General features: G+C 44.5%; 1 protein-coding gene across 1 annotated transcript in view; it reads right to left on the bottom strand.

Moving 5' to 3' along the window:
• Window positions 1–16,366, bottom strand: part of TYRO3 (TYRO3 protein tyrosine kinase) — a 43,627-nt gene that overhangs the window by 25,672 nt on the left and 1,589 nt on the right. The window contains exons 2-5 of the mRNA XM_008926561.3: window positions 13,299–13,482; window positions 11,133–11,233; window positions 6,903–7,073; window positions 4,091–4,177 (exon numbers count right to left, since the gene is read on the bottom strand). Of these exons, the coding sequence (XP_008924809.2) occupies window positions 4,091–4,177; window positions 6,903–7,073; window positions 11,133–11,233; window positions 13,299–13,480 (541 nt within the window). The 5' untranslated portion in view covers window positions 13,481–13,482. The remainder of the gene's footprint in view (window positions 1–4,090; window positions 4,178–6,902; window positions 7,074–11,132; window positions 11,234–13,298; window positions 13,483–16,366) is intronic.

Genomic DNA, 16,366 nt, shown 5'->3' with positions numbered 1-16,366 from the left:
GCACCAGGCAAAGACTGGTTAACTGTGGCAATAGATTTGCCATATGCAGGATGGAAGAAGTCCTGCCAGAGATGGACTGGTGAGGAAAACAGCTCAAACGTTATGGAGACAGAAGTTCTTACTGTGGTTTAAACATGTTTCAAAATGGCTTTTTGTATTTTCTGCAGTGTCACTGTCTCCCTCTTCCCGACACCCCCTGTGAAGCTACTGTCTCACACAAGGTGTCCTGGGAAGGTGTCCTGAGGTGTTTCTCATTGGTCCTTTGTTAACCCCTTCCTATTCACTGTTGACCCTTTACCTGATGGTTTTTTCTGTGTGACCCTGAACTTGTGATTGGTCCTCTTTGACCCTCCTAAAAGCCTTATAAACCCCAACCCCACAATAAACTTCCTCTTTCGTCCATCCCTCCCTGGTGGTCTGTGTGTGCTCCTTGCGGGGTCGCTGGACCACGTGCGGGGGGCAGGGGGGAAGGGCATTCACCTCGCAGGTAATGGGGCCTGGAGGTCTCCCCCATCCCTCCCCCAGTGGAGGTCTCCCCCATCCCACTAATCTGCCGGAGTTAACTGTAGTGACCTGAATCCCCTGAAGCTGATTTGCAGTAGACCTCTTTGTGCTCTGAAAGCGCTGCCTCCAGGTGTCCATTGCAAACTCCTACTGAAGCTCCCTGGGATGGAGCCTGAACCAAAAACTGCGCCTCAGGCTTGGGATGAATAAACTGTTTTACAGAGGGGTAATTCAAAGCAAAGGGAGTGCCTGTCACATGGCTGATACCACTCTACAAATTAAGGGCACAGCCAGGAACAAAATCAGGATTCCCAGAGTGGACATTTAATCAGATATTCGTGCTTCCTACCACTGCAGCACAGCATCAGAATGCCTGGCTTCCTTTTAGGATCCTTGATGCTTCCCTTTAACTTCTCTTTTCCTCACATATAATTCCACATAGTTACTTCCTATTCTCTCCAATATACCCTTCACCATCTCTTTTTCACCCCGAGTCACTGTTATCATTCAGGCACCTCACTCCTGAAAAAATTACCAGCTTCATGAATATTAACCTCTCCTTAATTCTTTTCTAATTTTAAAAAATTGTACACTGCTGCCGTGAGTGATGCCTCTCCTGTAGTACCTCAACAAACTGTACCCTCAGAAGTCCTCCCTCAAAAACCCAGAGGTCCTCAGGACAAGGCTCTGTCTGTAGATCGAATTTTCCACCTCTCCTGAGCTGTATCCAGTGGAAAGCAGCAGTGGACAAGTAATTGCAAACCAGGATTTCCCCAGCTGCATCTTCTGCTCTGCCAGAGAGCATCTTTGTCTTTCACTGCACCAAGGAGAACCACAATACCGCTGCCTTCAGCATCTCCACAGGGCCATCCTGCAGGAGAAATGTACAGCCCAAAGTCCCCTCCGAGGTCTCTACAGAGGGCCTAGAGGAGAGGATGGGGCAGGGAATAGATGGTGACACAGATTAACCCTATAAAGCCTTTGTTGTCTGGTTAATTAGTTACCAGGACACAGGGCAGGGGGCTGCCACGTAGATAAGAACCAGGTGCATGGTGGGGGGGAGGTGAGGCAGCAGAACAAGGGTCCGGAATAGAAGACGAGCAGTGAGTTCTTTGTGAGTTAACTCAGACTTTACTGCACCTTTGTTTCATTCTCTTTTGATGTTGGTGTTCAGGTTTGTAAGCTCTTAGGGGAGAAAAAAGCTTGCTTTCACTGCTTACTTGGGTATTATTGAAACATAACTCGAATCTTTTGTAGACACACTGTAACTTTTGGGTTTAGCAACACATAATTTCAACACTGGATGTTAGGCCCAAAGGAGGACTGGGTTATGCCAGCAGTGGGAATAAATAATTGGCTGCTAACACACTCCCTATGTAACAGAGACAGCTGCTGGGAGACTTGGCTTGCTAGCACCTTTCCCCTAACTCCACAATCTGTAGAAAGGTCAGATGCATTTCCCCATGGTGTCTTGGGAAAAAACTGTGGGCTCCTGTTTCTGTTGTGCTCTGAAACACAGGATACGACCCTAAGTGTTAGCCCCACATATAAAGGACAGCAATGCCTGTCTGAATATAGGACCTTGAGTGTTAACACAATGAGAGTTAACTTCCTCCGTGCTTGGAGAGTGGCTGGAACAATGGGGCTTTGTTCATGACTGGAGACTGTGGGCTACAATAACAGTAATTTTCTGCTTGGAGTACACCCAGCACATTGTGGGCCCTACAGAGAATAGATAATGAACAACAACAGCAACAAATAGGAAGAAATGTTAACAGTTTGTAAATGTCCTAGCAAAAATATTTGCCTCTGGAAACAGAAGAAACTAATTGTTTAATAAATTGTAGAAAGACTTAAGAGTCCTCATTAGCAGATGGATTTGTGCAAGAGAGGAAGGCCCTGAACATGCATGTATGCAGACAAATACTTCCAGGAGTAATTTCACTGAATTCTGCATGTTCATAGGATCAAGGACTAAACAAACATTATTTGGGCCTGCTCCTATTCCTGCTGATGCCCTTGTTAAAAGCTTTGCTTTAATTTTAACAGGGGCTATACTAGAATCTTCAACCTTTTTCTATTTAGAAAACCCTCATCATGTAGGTAAGTTTAGAACTATGCTTTTAGATATATCTTTAAGGTATTACAGTTAGAACTTTTATGACTACAGCACTGGACTTGCTGTTTAAAACCTGATTTTTGTCTCTAGGAAATGCCACATACTGGTGCAACATTTGTTGAATCACTTAAGATTGCTCTTTCTCAGCTCTAAAACATGTGTGTGTGACAAAAGTGTGTGATGGACACATGTCCCTCCCAGAATCCATTAGCTGATGATTGACCCCAATAGAGTACTTTTTGGCTACATATAATTGCTGGGAATTCTGAGGTCTTTACCCCCTCATCTTGGTTAATAAAAATAATAATAAGCTATGTTAACATTCGGAAAATAAAAAAGCTTGTTTATGTTAAATGTTTTTTCAAATTACGGCTTGATGAGATTTTTTAAAGCATAATAGCTTTGTGAACTAAATTCTATCCCAGGATAAAAATATCCACAGAAGATATACTCCACAATAACTAACTCCCCTGTGTAGACAAGCCTTTAAGGCAACAACTCCAAATGGTTTTAAATTAAGTTATAAATCTTACTAGTTCAGCACACTGCATTCTTGGCATAGCAGTAACCACAATGTCCTGAAGAAAAACACACTGTAAGAGTGGTAGATTACAGCTGGATTTTAAGCTCTCCTTTAATGAATATTAGCTACTACAACTACGAGTTGTGATACTGATACAGACATAAATGCTTGCTCTTACTCGTGATGGAGTAATATGGAACAAATGATTTTTGTGCCATGCCTCTCCTGAAACTGATGATTGTGTAATTAAATGTGCATTAAAGCATGACTAAAAATTTAAATGCAGAAGCATCTCAACGTGAAGAGGAGGGGAAGAACTAATTGCTCTGATTATCCCCGTTTCAGTCACCTGGAGGAACAGAGGAAATGTCACAGCAACCTGGGCACTTCCAATGGCAACTGGTCACGCACGGGCTAGGAATTATTTGTTTTGTTTTTAAAAAGCAAAGAATTAAAAAAAATAAAATCCATAAAACCAGTGTGGATGAGCAGACCTTACTGGCCACTGGTGATCGCCTTCCTTGACTTTTTTCAGCATCAAATGTGATAATAATAGAAGCAAGCAGAATTAATGGCCTCTTTAGCTCTAACAAGACCCATCTATCTCCAAGAAGGAAAGATTTCCCCAGCTACAGATTTACATCAGCTTCATCTCTCACAAACAATTTGACTGTCCCTGCTCTCTCCTTTTCAAGGAGAAACTGTTATTTGACATCACATTTCCACTCCTCAATAAGATGTGGTTTATTTTCAACAGCCTGGGATATGGCCCTGCATAGGAAGTGGGAACTGCCGTTAGAGCACAAAGCATTGTTTTGACTGCCAGGAGCTAAAACTGGTGCTGCCTGCCAGCAGCTTTGAGGCAACCCCTTGCATTAAGGAGCCCTACTTTCCCTCCCCAGAGAGCAAACCCGAGTCCCTTACCCAGTGTCTTGCACTCTCACCTTTAATTTGAACAGTGGCTGTCCGAGATGAAGACAATCCCTTTACGTTGTGAGCTTCGCAGGAGAAAACTGTGCTTTGATTAATACCTGGAGATCAGCCAAGAAAAGGAAAGGAAACACAAACAGCTATATAATCCAGCTTCAACCTTCAGGAGAATTTCAATTATTTGTGACATCCAGCTCAATCTGTACAGGCAGTTGCAGGACTGAGCTGGGTGCCAATCAAAGGCATGTGGATTTCCACGTAATTAACGTGCTAAACACATTTTTAACAGAGAGAGTGTGGCAATGTAGAAAAGTTTTCACAAGAGCTTCAGAAAGCACTGAAAAAGAAGGAAGAATCTGTCAGGGACACAGCTCACAGTGCTCAATAAGTAGATGTCCACTTCTCAAATTCTTTGGAGTAAGGATTGTGTTGAACCATGAGCTTATACAATGCCCAATGCTTTGGACCTCAGCCTGCACCTGAGCAACAGCCATCTTCTAAGTGAGTTATAAGCCCAGGCAAATCTCCAACCAGATGCTGCCTATTTCAAGTTAATGCCCACCTGTCCCTCACCTTGTATTAGACTTTTGAAGACACACAAAGGAAATGTAAATTAAATGCTACTACATCAGCACTGAAGCACTTTCCAGGGGTGATACAAGTAAGAATTAGGCTCCCTCTCTTCTGTGAGCATACATGCATCCCACAGGACCTGAACATGGCATCATACTGATGTCTGGCTGCTCCAAAAAGCATGTGTATTGCAAATTAATGAGAATTGAGATAGATTTGCAAAGCTGTCTGGAGAACTGTGTCCAGCATCTATTTTTCACTTGACTTGGCCCCGAGTTGCCTTGTGGGGCTGTATCTGAGAAAAGTCAAGGATTGGCACACTGTGGGCATACATTTTAGGAAGGGAAACTATTTCAGAGCTGCACAGAGCAGCTTGCACCATGTCTTTGCCCTTTGACTCATCTTCCAAGCCTGGGATTAATGGCATTCCAAAGAAGGTGTAAAGGAAGAGAGGAGGGAGTGCTATAAAATCAAAGAACAGAGTATTTTAGCTTCTTCCACTCGTCCTCGTGGACGAGAAGAAAATGCAGTCAGCAGGCTAAAGCCCAGGCAGCAGAGCAGAGCAGCACCTGATGTGGCAGGCATGTCCCAAGAAAGAAGCAAACACAGCCCTGCCCCGAGGAAAATACAAAGCACACCACAAACCAAGAACTGCTTGTTCTCTTACACCATGCCAGCACTGCTTTCCAAATACAACACTGTTAAACCTTCTAAATGTTTGCTCTCTATCCAGTACTTTATTATTATTTTCTTCAGAATTTTATACTTTATTCAGCTAGCAGTGCCTGTTTTCTTACCAACTGTCTTTTCAATATGCTTTGGTAATCTGACCATGCAGGTCATATCCTGCTACATTTTTTTGGTTGCAAAGACAAGGCCTGCCCAAGGGATATCCCAAAGAACACCAAAAGCAAAGAAAGGTGCTGATGATGAATATATACAACAGCAATTCATTTGAAGAATCACTAGGAATAGATATCCTTCTTCAGGTCTCCATGCCACTGCCCCACAATACCAAAAATTTTGTGAGGCATCATGGGATGCGCTTAGTGGAGGAAGAGTGACTTATTTTTTTATTGTCTTTCCCTCTCAACTATCTGTCTTTTCAGTTTCCATTTCAACAGGAAAATTATATCATGAGGGAGCAGTTTTCATTTCCAACTTGGAAGAGCATTAGTGGTTATGTAAGAGAGAGAGCCGATGATTTAAAACCATTGCAAATCACGAATCAGGTTTTGATTTGCATATAAATTAAGTTCTAAGGGAAGTCTGAATAGGATTGGATAGCTCAAAGGATGGCCCATGATGTACAAAAAGAAGCTCAACCTGGAGTGTAACTGCATTAACACTGATGAAGAGACACCAGAGACTACTCTCAGCTGTAAAAACTTTTCTTTCTAAATAGCTAGTTCCACTTTGGCTTGGGGATGCTGAGAATAATAAAACAGCACCAAAGAGAAGACATAACCCAAAGCTGTTAGACAACTAACTGGAATAAAGTTACCTTTAAGAGAAGGCAAGAACCTTCTCTTGTACCTACAAGAATAGCTGCAGACAGTTCCTGGTAGATATATATTGCCCTTCCCTGAAAGTGGTCTGAAGAGAGGCCCAAACACCTACTGGCTCGCAAGTTCTTCTGCTGACGCTGCTGCTGTACCACCGTGCCTGCTCTGGGGCAAACCTTGGTCTTAAAGGATATCAACCAGCCCATTTCAGCACCTTTACAACCACTCTAAAAGTGTCAAACAATTACAAGAGGCAGTCAGGTTTTAATGACGAGGGCATTCGAACAGAGACAGGGGTAAGGAAGAGAGGGGAAAGCAGTGCATGGCATGGCTGTGCACAGGAGGAGATGTCATCTGTTACATGTGAATGCTTGGAGAGTCACAAGCCAAATGGCACCAAGAGAGTTACTGAATATAACCATGAACACCCTCCATAAGGTGGAACAAAAGAGGCACCCAGTGCCTCTTTCAGCACTGGATTTCAGTAGCACCTTTAACAGAGTGCCAGTCACACTCAAACTCTGTAAGAGCTTGTGTGCCTCAAACCAGCAGAAAGTACACTGAGCAACCATCACCCTGAGAGATGATCAGTCTGGCTTTGTATGTGATCATGACCCCTCAACCCTTAATGTAGAGTCAAACACCACTCTCACACTATGTGGCTACCCAGTGTCACTAGGCATGATCAGAAGAGAGCCCTCCTCTTCTGATGCTTAAAGTTGATCCCCTGCATTGGCAGCAGCCTTACCTGACACATTTAAGATGGAGGGGGAGATGTCTGGAAGCCCCACTCTAGAGTCTCCCATCCACCAGACAATTGTCACTGGTTCAGGGGGACCAACAGCAGCACAGGCCATATGAAATGGGGCATTAGGGGACACGGACACATCCTCAGGTTCCACAGTAAAGTAGGGCACACCTAGAAGAGCAACAGACAAGTGACAATAACTGGAGACACTCTTTCTGTCTATTGTTTATTTCCACTAATACCAGTGCTGAACACTGGATATCCATCTGCCCAGCCACTACGCCTAATCCGATGCCCTCTAAGCCCTTTATAAAAACCAAGGGTCAGATACGCTGGATCACCTCAGGGCATGAATGTTTTAAATACTACCACTAGAAGTCTGAGAGAAAGAGTGCTTGCTTCCCAAAATGCCTTTGAAAAACCACTTTCACTGAGTGTCCTTCAAGACTCCCCTATGAAGCAGCTCTTAGTGGTAGTATTTGCTCAATTTTTCAGCTGAAGAGATTGGAGTTTAAAGAGGCAACAGTCAATAACTTTAACAGCGGCAGACACCACTTTAGAAGACAGCTAATCCAGCCGCAGATACTTCTTGCCATGCATTAAAACCTGAAGCTTGAGAACGTGTTGAACTAGTGGCTTTAACAAACCCATGAATGAGGAAAAAACCCCCCCGGTGAGAAACTGGGATCATTTGCAATGCTCTCTCTGAAGCTTAATTGACTGGAGATGCCTTCCAGCATGCTCTAACACCACCACAACCAGGCTGTCTTGAAGTCAGGGGTAATTTGTTTCAGAGCTGAAGGCTCTGAAACATGGACACAGTTCTCTTGGTAACTATCTGTTCCCCACCATGGAAAGCTTCTTGCTTGGTACAACAGGCCCACAGGGAGCAAAATACAACTGCAATGCTGACTACCTCAGGTCATCTCTAAGTGGCAATAGTCGAGTGTAATTCAACACATCAAGAGATGTGGTTCCTCTTATGGGCAATGCCAAAACTCTTGTGGTTTCAGTGCTCCAAATCAGTAACACAAACTTCACCAGCCATCAGCACCAGTGCTGACCATGCAGGACAGCCAGCACGTACTTCTGATGGCTGGCGGAAGAGCCCAGAGAAGCATTCAGTTCCCTTTTAGATTAAAATCTCTGGGTATCAAGCACAGCTACTACTGACTGCATCTACCCCTAAATCAGCTTTCTCAGTTGGAAAAAATGTGTTCTGAAAACTGCTGATTTGTTGCCTTGCAGAAACAGAGGAACCAAAAATATTAAGCATTCACATGCTGAAATTACACTGTCTCTCCCTGGCCAAAGATGGCAGGCTCAGGGGTTTCCACTGATTTGGCAGATGCTGTGCACCTCCACCAGTAGGCAATTAATGGAGGTGCCTAAACAGGGATTTAGACGCCTAACACTTGACATTTCCCCTAAGCTACAGCCAAAAGTGATACTCTCAGTCTTTCACTGACTGTCCAGTCGCTGTTTGTGTCCTTCAGGTGGCAGTTCTTTTGTGCCTTCCTTGACTCCATTTAGAGTGGCAAGTAAATGAACAAACTAAAACAGATCTAAAAATAGGTCATTTGAGCAATAATGGTGCCTATCTGTGCATAAGCTAATGTTCAGGACAGGTATATCCATCAACATGGCTTACTGTTTGGTTTTGTTTACATATTTTATTTCATTTTTTTATTGCATTCATACATAAACAATAAAAATGAATAAGCTTTCCAGATACCAGCTGCAATACCTCTGCCTGCTTTGCCCTCCTTCTCCAAGGAAGATTAGAAGGGAAAATAATCACCTTTTCTCTACCTGTGAGCAGGATCCCTGCCTCCTGTCCATTTGCCATGACACCCAAGGTAACCTTTCAGGTGGATCCTGCCCAGCTCGGCAGGTTTTCTCACTTTGGGAGCAGCTAAACAGATCAGACAAGACCACAATTAAAAACTCTCATAGCTTAGGGAGTGCAGCTGACTCATCCAGCTGAGGAACCCGCACTGTACATATGTTACCTGGCCAGCTCGCTATCTGCGACACCTTTGGCCTCCCAGTTCCTGGTACAAGAGGTGAGTGCCAGCATGCCCCTTTCACAGATGCACCACGGAGGCACTGAGCAGCCAGGAAATCAGCGGCAAAGCACGGAAATGATCCTGCCTATTCCCTGTTCCAAGCCAGCATCCAACCTATGAGGCTGATTTTTTTGTACAGCTCAGTTTTTAGACAGTGTCAATTCAGGGGAATGTGTCCATACATGTGTGGCTTGGGCTCTGGTTGTAGCCAATGGGGGCTAGCAGCCCCAGGAACAGCCATGTGGTCAGAGGTGTAATTTCAGAGGGAAAGTTCGGTAACAAACATAATCTGTACTTTTAACACTCCACAGTGTGCCTCTGAGATCACCTCTCTGGGCAACAGACACTATCATGCTCTCAGCGAGGCCAGAGTCTAGTTTCTAAACCAGAAAACACTTGTAAAATAATTTTGTTTCTGTAAATTGTAATGAGTGTTTCATAAGATGAAACATTTCTATTACAAAGACAGTTCAAATGCCATTGCTACAAATTCTGACAGATACAGACTACCTAAGTAGATCTCAAAGCAGATATTACACAGCACAGAAATCCAGTCAAGCTCACTTTAGGTTAGATCAACAATAGTCCACACTTGTTTGTGTGGCACACTGAAGGGTGTCAGCACCTATGGGAGGCTGAAAATCACCCGAGTAAAATCCTCTCTCAGTCAAAGAGGACAACAGTTGTCATCAATAGAGTAATCATTTCTAGGCAAAGCTGGTACACCCAGGGAAGAAATACATAGAGATAACAGTGAAGGTGAGACTGATAGGCTTTTGCATTGCCAGGTGTTTTCTTATGCTAAGAGCTGACACATTTTTAAAATCCCACTGTTTATCACTACTTGTTAATCTTTAATTTTATCCCCCAACTCCCTTTGCACATGATTACATGCTCAGTTCAAGTTTAACTACCTGTTACCATACTGTTTTCTCGTAAAGGCGACTGACTGCATTTTTTTCGCTTCCACTTTCAGCTTTGGCCTTTATTCTCAATACACTCCCCCCCTACCGAGCTGCAGCTGTTTTTTGTGACTTTGATACCTTTTGTCTGTGCTGTCCAGAAGGGTGCCTTGTTTGTATCAGATAGCTTAGCACACTGAGCTACCCAATCACTCCTAATGCACCCACCATGCAGATGCAGCCACCTTTGGAGCAGGCCCTGGTAATTGGAACAGAAATAGAAACTCTGCAAAAGAGAGTATTTTAAGCTGTAAACAATGTTCTCCGGTTGAAACTGCACCTGAAAATTTAGGTGGACAAAAGCCTGGTATTTATGGAAGGCAGAATTTAAGTGTTCCTTTTCCTGTGAGAGCTGCTATGAATGTTTCCATGGCTCTGAGTCAGTGAAACCTTTGCTGTAAAACACCCAGACCACACCATCTCCCACAACACCCTCCCTGCCCCCCCCTCTTTAAGACTGTCAATTCAGCTCTGGCTCAAAATGCTACCAAATACATCCAAAAAGCCACTTCTTGCTGCCAATGTACTGTTCCTGTCAACTTCTTCACCAAATATTAAGCCATCCTATGACTACTAGCTTCTGGGATCTAACAGAACCATGGCTCAAGGGAAATGAAACTAGAGACAGTAAGAAGCCACCAATCCACAATGCCTTGGGTTATTTTTGGACAACCATATACAAGTTGTTCTTATCAAAAAACCCTGGACAAACAGTGCCACACAGGACAGTCACAGCCATGAAGTGCTGCTGTACAGCACTTCTCCCAGAACTCAGCACTGGGCTAAAACTGTACCTTGCCCTCAAAGACCTGTTCGGCTGATACACAGAACCGGGCTGTGATCCTGCTTTGGGAAGTGGGTTGGGCCAGATGAGCCCCAAGGATCTCTTTCAATTCTACAAAGTATTTAGAGATGAATGCAACAATGGATTTCGGAGCTGGAAAGAAATGTGTGTGCATGAAAGGATCTTGTTTCCGAACACGTCAAAATAAAACCAGAAGGCAATGAACTGACAGCTCTGCTCCTTGATGCAGTTCTCCTAATTCTTACTACTGCTCTGTAGCAATTTCACTGCAGTTAGCAGCGGTTCAGAGCCAAGAAGCCTGTCACTGGAGCAATCTGTTCTCACCACTGCAACCTAGAGCATATTGGTGGGTCAGCCCTGAAAGGAAACCAGCACTACTACTACTACTCCTTACCTTCCACTATGAGCCACACTTGCTGTGATTCTTCCTTCTTCCCCCCGTTCTCAACCTGGCACCAGTACTTCCCAGAATCTGTCCTCTCGACGGATTTCAAGCTGAAAAAAGTCAAAAGCCATATCGATATTTTATGTGGATAAAGCATGTTTTTGCCCCAAAGGACCCTTCACTGTTTGGCAAACCAGATACATGGAAAACACCCACTGAGACACAGCCAGCTCTGGGGAGGAGATCAACAGCCAGTCAGCACAAAGCATGTGGCAAAACAGCGGAGATGGGAGGCTCCTCTCTAAAGTGGGTGGAGAGAGTCCCCAGCAGAGCAGCCAGCCTTCCTCCAAAACAACCTCGCAAAAAAACAGTCATCTGTGTCCTCTCTGGATAGGAAGGGTTGGTCATCTCAATCCTTAATCATGACTCTAGCTAGCCTTCAAGAGCGACAGCATCTGAGACAGCAGGAAACTCCAAATTGCAAGCCTCCAACGAGCCTGTTTTTGCCTCAGTTAGGTGACAGGACTGGCAACAGCCTCATAAAGGAACAGGTGGGTCAAAAAAGGGCCCCCCTCACCTCAACTGCACTCGGTGCTGTTCTCATCCCAAGAGTTGCAAAGCTCCTTGGGTCTCTGAGTTTGTGATTTCAAGAGGCTATGCTGGCCTGCTCCAGTGCATGGTGAGCAAAGGCAGAATTTGGTCCCAAAGCAACAAGGCCTCGCTACAAAAGGCGTCAGTATGATTCTGAGTGCCTGTCAATGCACCAGTGTTGACTGCCCCCCATAGGATTTGCAGCCACGGGTCTGCTGCCATGCAGGGCTCCTCCACAGATCTGATGCCCACCTTTCTAACACTGGCAGTCCTCCTTGGAGAAGGGGAAGAACATCTCAGGAAGGAAGACAGAAGAGGGAAAGTGTTTGCCAAAATGCACAAAATGGACCCACTACAGCCTGATTTTCAGAGCTGGAACTTCAAATAGCATCAGCTGTCCTGATCCAGGACCACATGTTCTGAAACACAGCGAATGCACCACACAGTGGGTGGCAGAAATGGTCGCTTTAGGAGAAGAAAGGAAAAAGGAGAAAAAGACACAAACACGTCCAGCTTTAGCATCCTAACTTATCTCTGGTGCTGCAGAGATAAGTGGAAGGAAACAAGAGGCAAGAAAGGAGAACAGACCAAGAGACTGAGGGGCAAAGTTAACTAGTGGAACTGGGGGGAAGTAAACAGTAAACAGTATAGTTTCAAGACGAACTGTTTCCACAACATAATATTATGCAATAGTTTTACTGTGTGCAGATGTTTTTTCCTATCAAATTGTTTCTTACAGGTGAGATTTAACATAGAACTTTTGGTTGGTGGAATTGGAGACTGTGAAATGTCAATCCAAGAAACCTAATAGGAGATGAAGCCAGAGCTCAGGGAAGAGTGATTCTCAGTCAGTCAAGAGTTTTGAGCTCTTGTGGTGATGGCATGTTTGTTTGTACAAGCTCTCTTAATGCACAAAAAAAAGACAGAGCAGAACCTTGGGTCTTGTTTAACTCAGTACTTCCAGAACTACCTGACATGCCTCTTCTGCTGAAATAAAGGTAAAGAGAGCTGTTTTGAAGAAGAGTTTCTGTTCCTCTGAATGGGGCAGGACCAATACCATGTGGTGTAAACATACTAGGAACAAATTAGGATTCATTTCAAAATGAATCAGGAATGGTTCAGGTGACAAACACACCTACCCAAAGAAAGGAAGGGGATGTAGTCCTGGGAGTCTCATTTCAATTAACAATCCTCACCCTTCAGGCAGACTGACAGCTCAAAAGAGAGAGTAAGACAATGCAATGAGTATGAGGGAGAAAACCTATTTATACTGCTGCATGGCAGAACAAGATGAACAAATAAGGCAAGAACATCCTTTTCACCTTGAAGTCATGTCTCAAGCATCACAGGCATTAGCAAAGCACCTGTCCCCACAGGAGTCAGGAAACCAATATGGCTCTAGTGCATAAAATCTCAGTGCTCAGTGGCTTCAATTCTGCTCTCAGTTATGCCCTTGTCACACACTGAATTGCAGACCTGAGGACCCTGCCCCACTGAGGGCACTGCTGTTGCATAGATATAGCTGATAGCAGAAAACTGTGCAATAGTTTCCACGTTATTCTTCCTTCTCTGCATCTGTTGTACCTGAGGAAGCCGATCCAGTGTTCTTCATCTACTGGAATGTACACCTGGTCTACGCTTTGCACCACTGCTCCGTCCTTGATCCACAACATCTCAGGATCTTCCATTCCCTCGAGGCTGCAATTTAGTTTCACGGGTTGACCCTGGGACACCTTTAATTTGATTGGAGGTCCTGTAAATTTCATACCTAAAAAAAAAATACTACTCCGCCCCACCCCCAGAAGAAGGGGGGTTGGAGTACAGCAAATTACTCTAGGTTGGTGGTCTGGAATTACATACCCTACCAGCACACACTGAGACAGTGTGTTAGTTTCAGTACTGCTCTACTATGTCTGCTAAGCAATAGTCAAATGCAAGCTCTGAAAGCAAAATTCCTGGAGAAAAGTGGTAGTTCAGTGTATACACAGGGATTTTTCCAACTCATGTAACAGCAGGGTGAGGATCTGCAGAGCAGTGCCCAAGCAGAGACAGACAGAAATGCTGGGAGGTTCACCGTGTCAGTGATCCAGCAGTGCTAACTGCATTCATTCAATAGGCTACCACACCTCCCCCTTTTCCCCAGGCTTGAATTTAAGCTATGGTGCTCTTGTGCTGTTAAGAAATCATCCTGCTTGCTCCATTGTATGCATTCGCAAAGAGCTTGGATATGAGAAAGAATCAATTATGTCTTGTTATTCAGTGTACACTGTTCCCCTGCATTACAGAGAGCTTCTCTGCAATTTGCAAAACCCATGAAAGCAAAGCCTATTCCACAGCATACCTTGCTGAGGAGCAGAACTGTTTAGAGAATAGATATTTGTGTTGCGTGACGTGGGTGTGTGCTCAAATGTGCCTCCCTGGAGGACCTTCCAGTCCAGCCAAAGGACCACATTGCACCCAGAGCTATACCATTGCGACCCCAAAGCAGCAGGGCCAGAGTTGGTGGAGCTGCTCAGGTTTATATTGACACAGAAGTGATCAGAATTTGGCCTGGAGCACTGTTACATGCGTGGGTGGATGGGGAGTGTTTCCCTCAAGCAGAAGCGAATATATGGAATTTGTTACCATGAGAAGACACGGAAGCCAACTATCTAAGTGCATTTAAGAAAGAAAGGCATATAAAGGAGGAACCAGAAGATCAAAGGAGACTGTGGGAAAGCAGGAAGGTAGAGAATAAATGTAAAGTTAGTTTTGTTAGGGAGAGTGGCCATTTCCTATGCAGTGGCGCAGGACTGACAGACCAGAACAGGTCTAGCCTAACTCAATATTATGCCCTGGCAGTGGACTCCACATCCTTCATAAAAAAATGACTCCATCACTCTTGCCCGGCCATATATATCCCATACATTACAACTTCTCCCAGTTCACTAGCTGGTCAGCTTCTCACAGGATGCCTTGCTAGCACCCAGAGCCAGAAAGAAAAACAACAGTAGTGAAATCCAGAGCAGCCCTATTGCTCTCAAACTCTGTTACAGTCTTATCAGTGATCCAACACAGATTTCTGATGTGCCCCTTTCCTTCTTGCCAAAACGCCACCCTCCCACAGCCTTGAGGGCACCACCTCACAGGGCAGCGCAGCAGCAGCAGCACTCACAGTGTGCTTGTAACAGCTGGGAGAAGGGGAACCAACACTGTGGGACCAGCCAGCGCTCTGCCACGAGCAGCCGACACCCAGATGAGTACCAGCGGCCTAGGAGCAGGCAGAAGGTCCTTATTCCTTTCCTTAATGAGATCCCCCAGCCTAACAGCTGGTTTCCCACACTCAGTCTTTTGCCCTTCTATCTACTGTTATTAATTGACAGAAATTCACAGCATTGGAAACCAGACAAGCTGATCATCTTAGTTTAGTTGCTACAGCTCGTTTGCTGGGCTAGGGCTTAAGGATTTAATCACCTTGGGTGAGGATGATCTAACCTCACATTACTTAACTCAAACGTAACACAAACAATATGTCCCAGTGCATGCCAGAATGCATCCTCCCTTTCACCCCTCATGATAGTGGAATATAACATGAAAGCTTCATAGCAGCTCTCTCTGTGTTACAGAAAATTAATGTAGCCAGGCTGCTGAACACACGCACAACTTGACAGACACTTTCATTACATGTGTCTTCATGGAAAACCAAACTACTAAGCTTCCTTCAGACTGCCATGCTGAAAGAGTTAGTCACAAATTAAACAAAGAAATGTTGTTAGAGACCCTTTATGGTTTTCATTTTGTATAGAAATTAATGATGTAGGAAATTAACAGACAGTACAAGTGTTCAGTCTGAGTTGTACACATGGTCCAGGTATAATCCCTCCATCAATATCAACTGAAATGAAGAATTACATACTGGGGATTTTTAATAAATTCACATGACATAAATGCAGTTTTGGCTGCAGCATCTCTTTCTGTAGGTATCAGGGAGAATCACATAAGAGGCAAATAGGGATTTTAATTTCCACCTATTCCTCCTATTTTCCCACTCACGATTTCTCACCTGACAACATTCTTGACCTCGCAAGAAATAATCTCATCCAAATAGGTTCCGCCAAGCCTACCTGTAAGAGCTGCAGGTCTTGAAATGTATAGATAGGAAACAAACTGTACTAAATTTCTTACCAGGCAGTTGTAAGCACTGACAGCAAGAGAACAAACTAGTTGTCAAAATACATGACATATATGTTTGTTTGTTTTTTAAACTTGCTATCTCTGAATATTTTCATTCATAGGAACAAAGTGTGTTTTATGTGAAGTTATACTGAGACTGGAGAGAAAGAAATCTGCTCATGAGCGCCAAAGTAAAGGCTTTTCGCTCCTCAGATTCCTCAGGACACTGATCTAGCGATCCAACCTGTGCCACAGCCCCCCCAGCTCCGTGTCACTGCACGCACATCGCTCCACATGCAGCGCGGAGCTAAACTCCGGCGAAGTCGGGACGCCGAGACGCTCCAACGCGCTGCCTTTCCCTGCCGACACGGAGGTGAAACTTCGGAATATGAGTTCAGGAGGGGAAAACCAACAAAAGCCACTCAGGAATGCGCTAGCGCCCGGCTTTCCTCGGCGACGACCCGCGCCAGGCACATACCAGAGCAGTGCCTCCGCTCACA

Source organism: Manacus vitellinus, unplaced genomic scaffold (assembly GCF_001715985.3).
Source record: "Manacus vitellinus isolate BGI_N305 unplaced genomic scaffold, ASM171598v3 scaffold_6_pilon, whole genome shotgun sequence".
In the NCBI taxonomy this organism is placed as follows: domain Eukaryota; kingdom Metazoa; phylum Chordata; class Aves; order Passeriformes; family Pipridae; genus Manacus; species Manacus vitellinus.
This window is presented reverse-complemented; position numbering and strand designations above follow the sequence as displayed.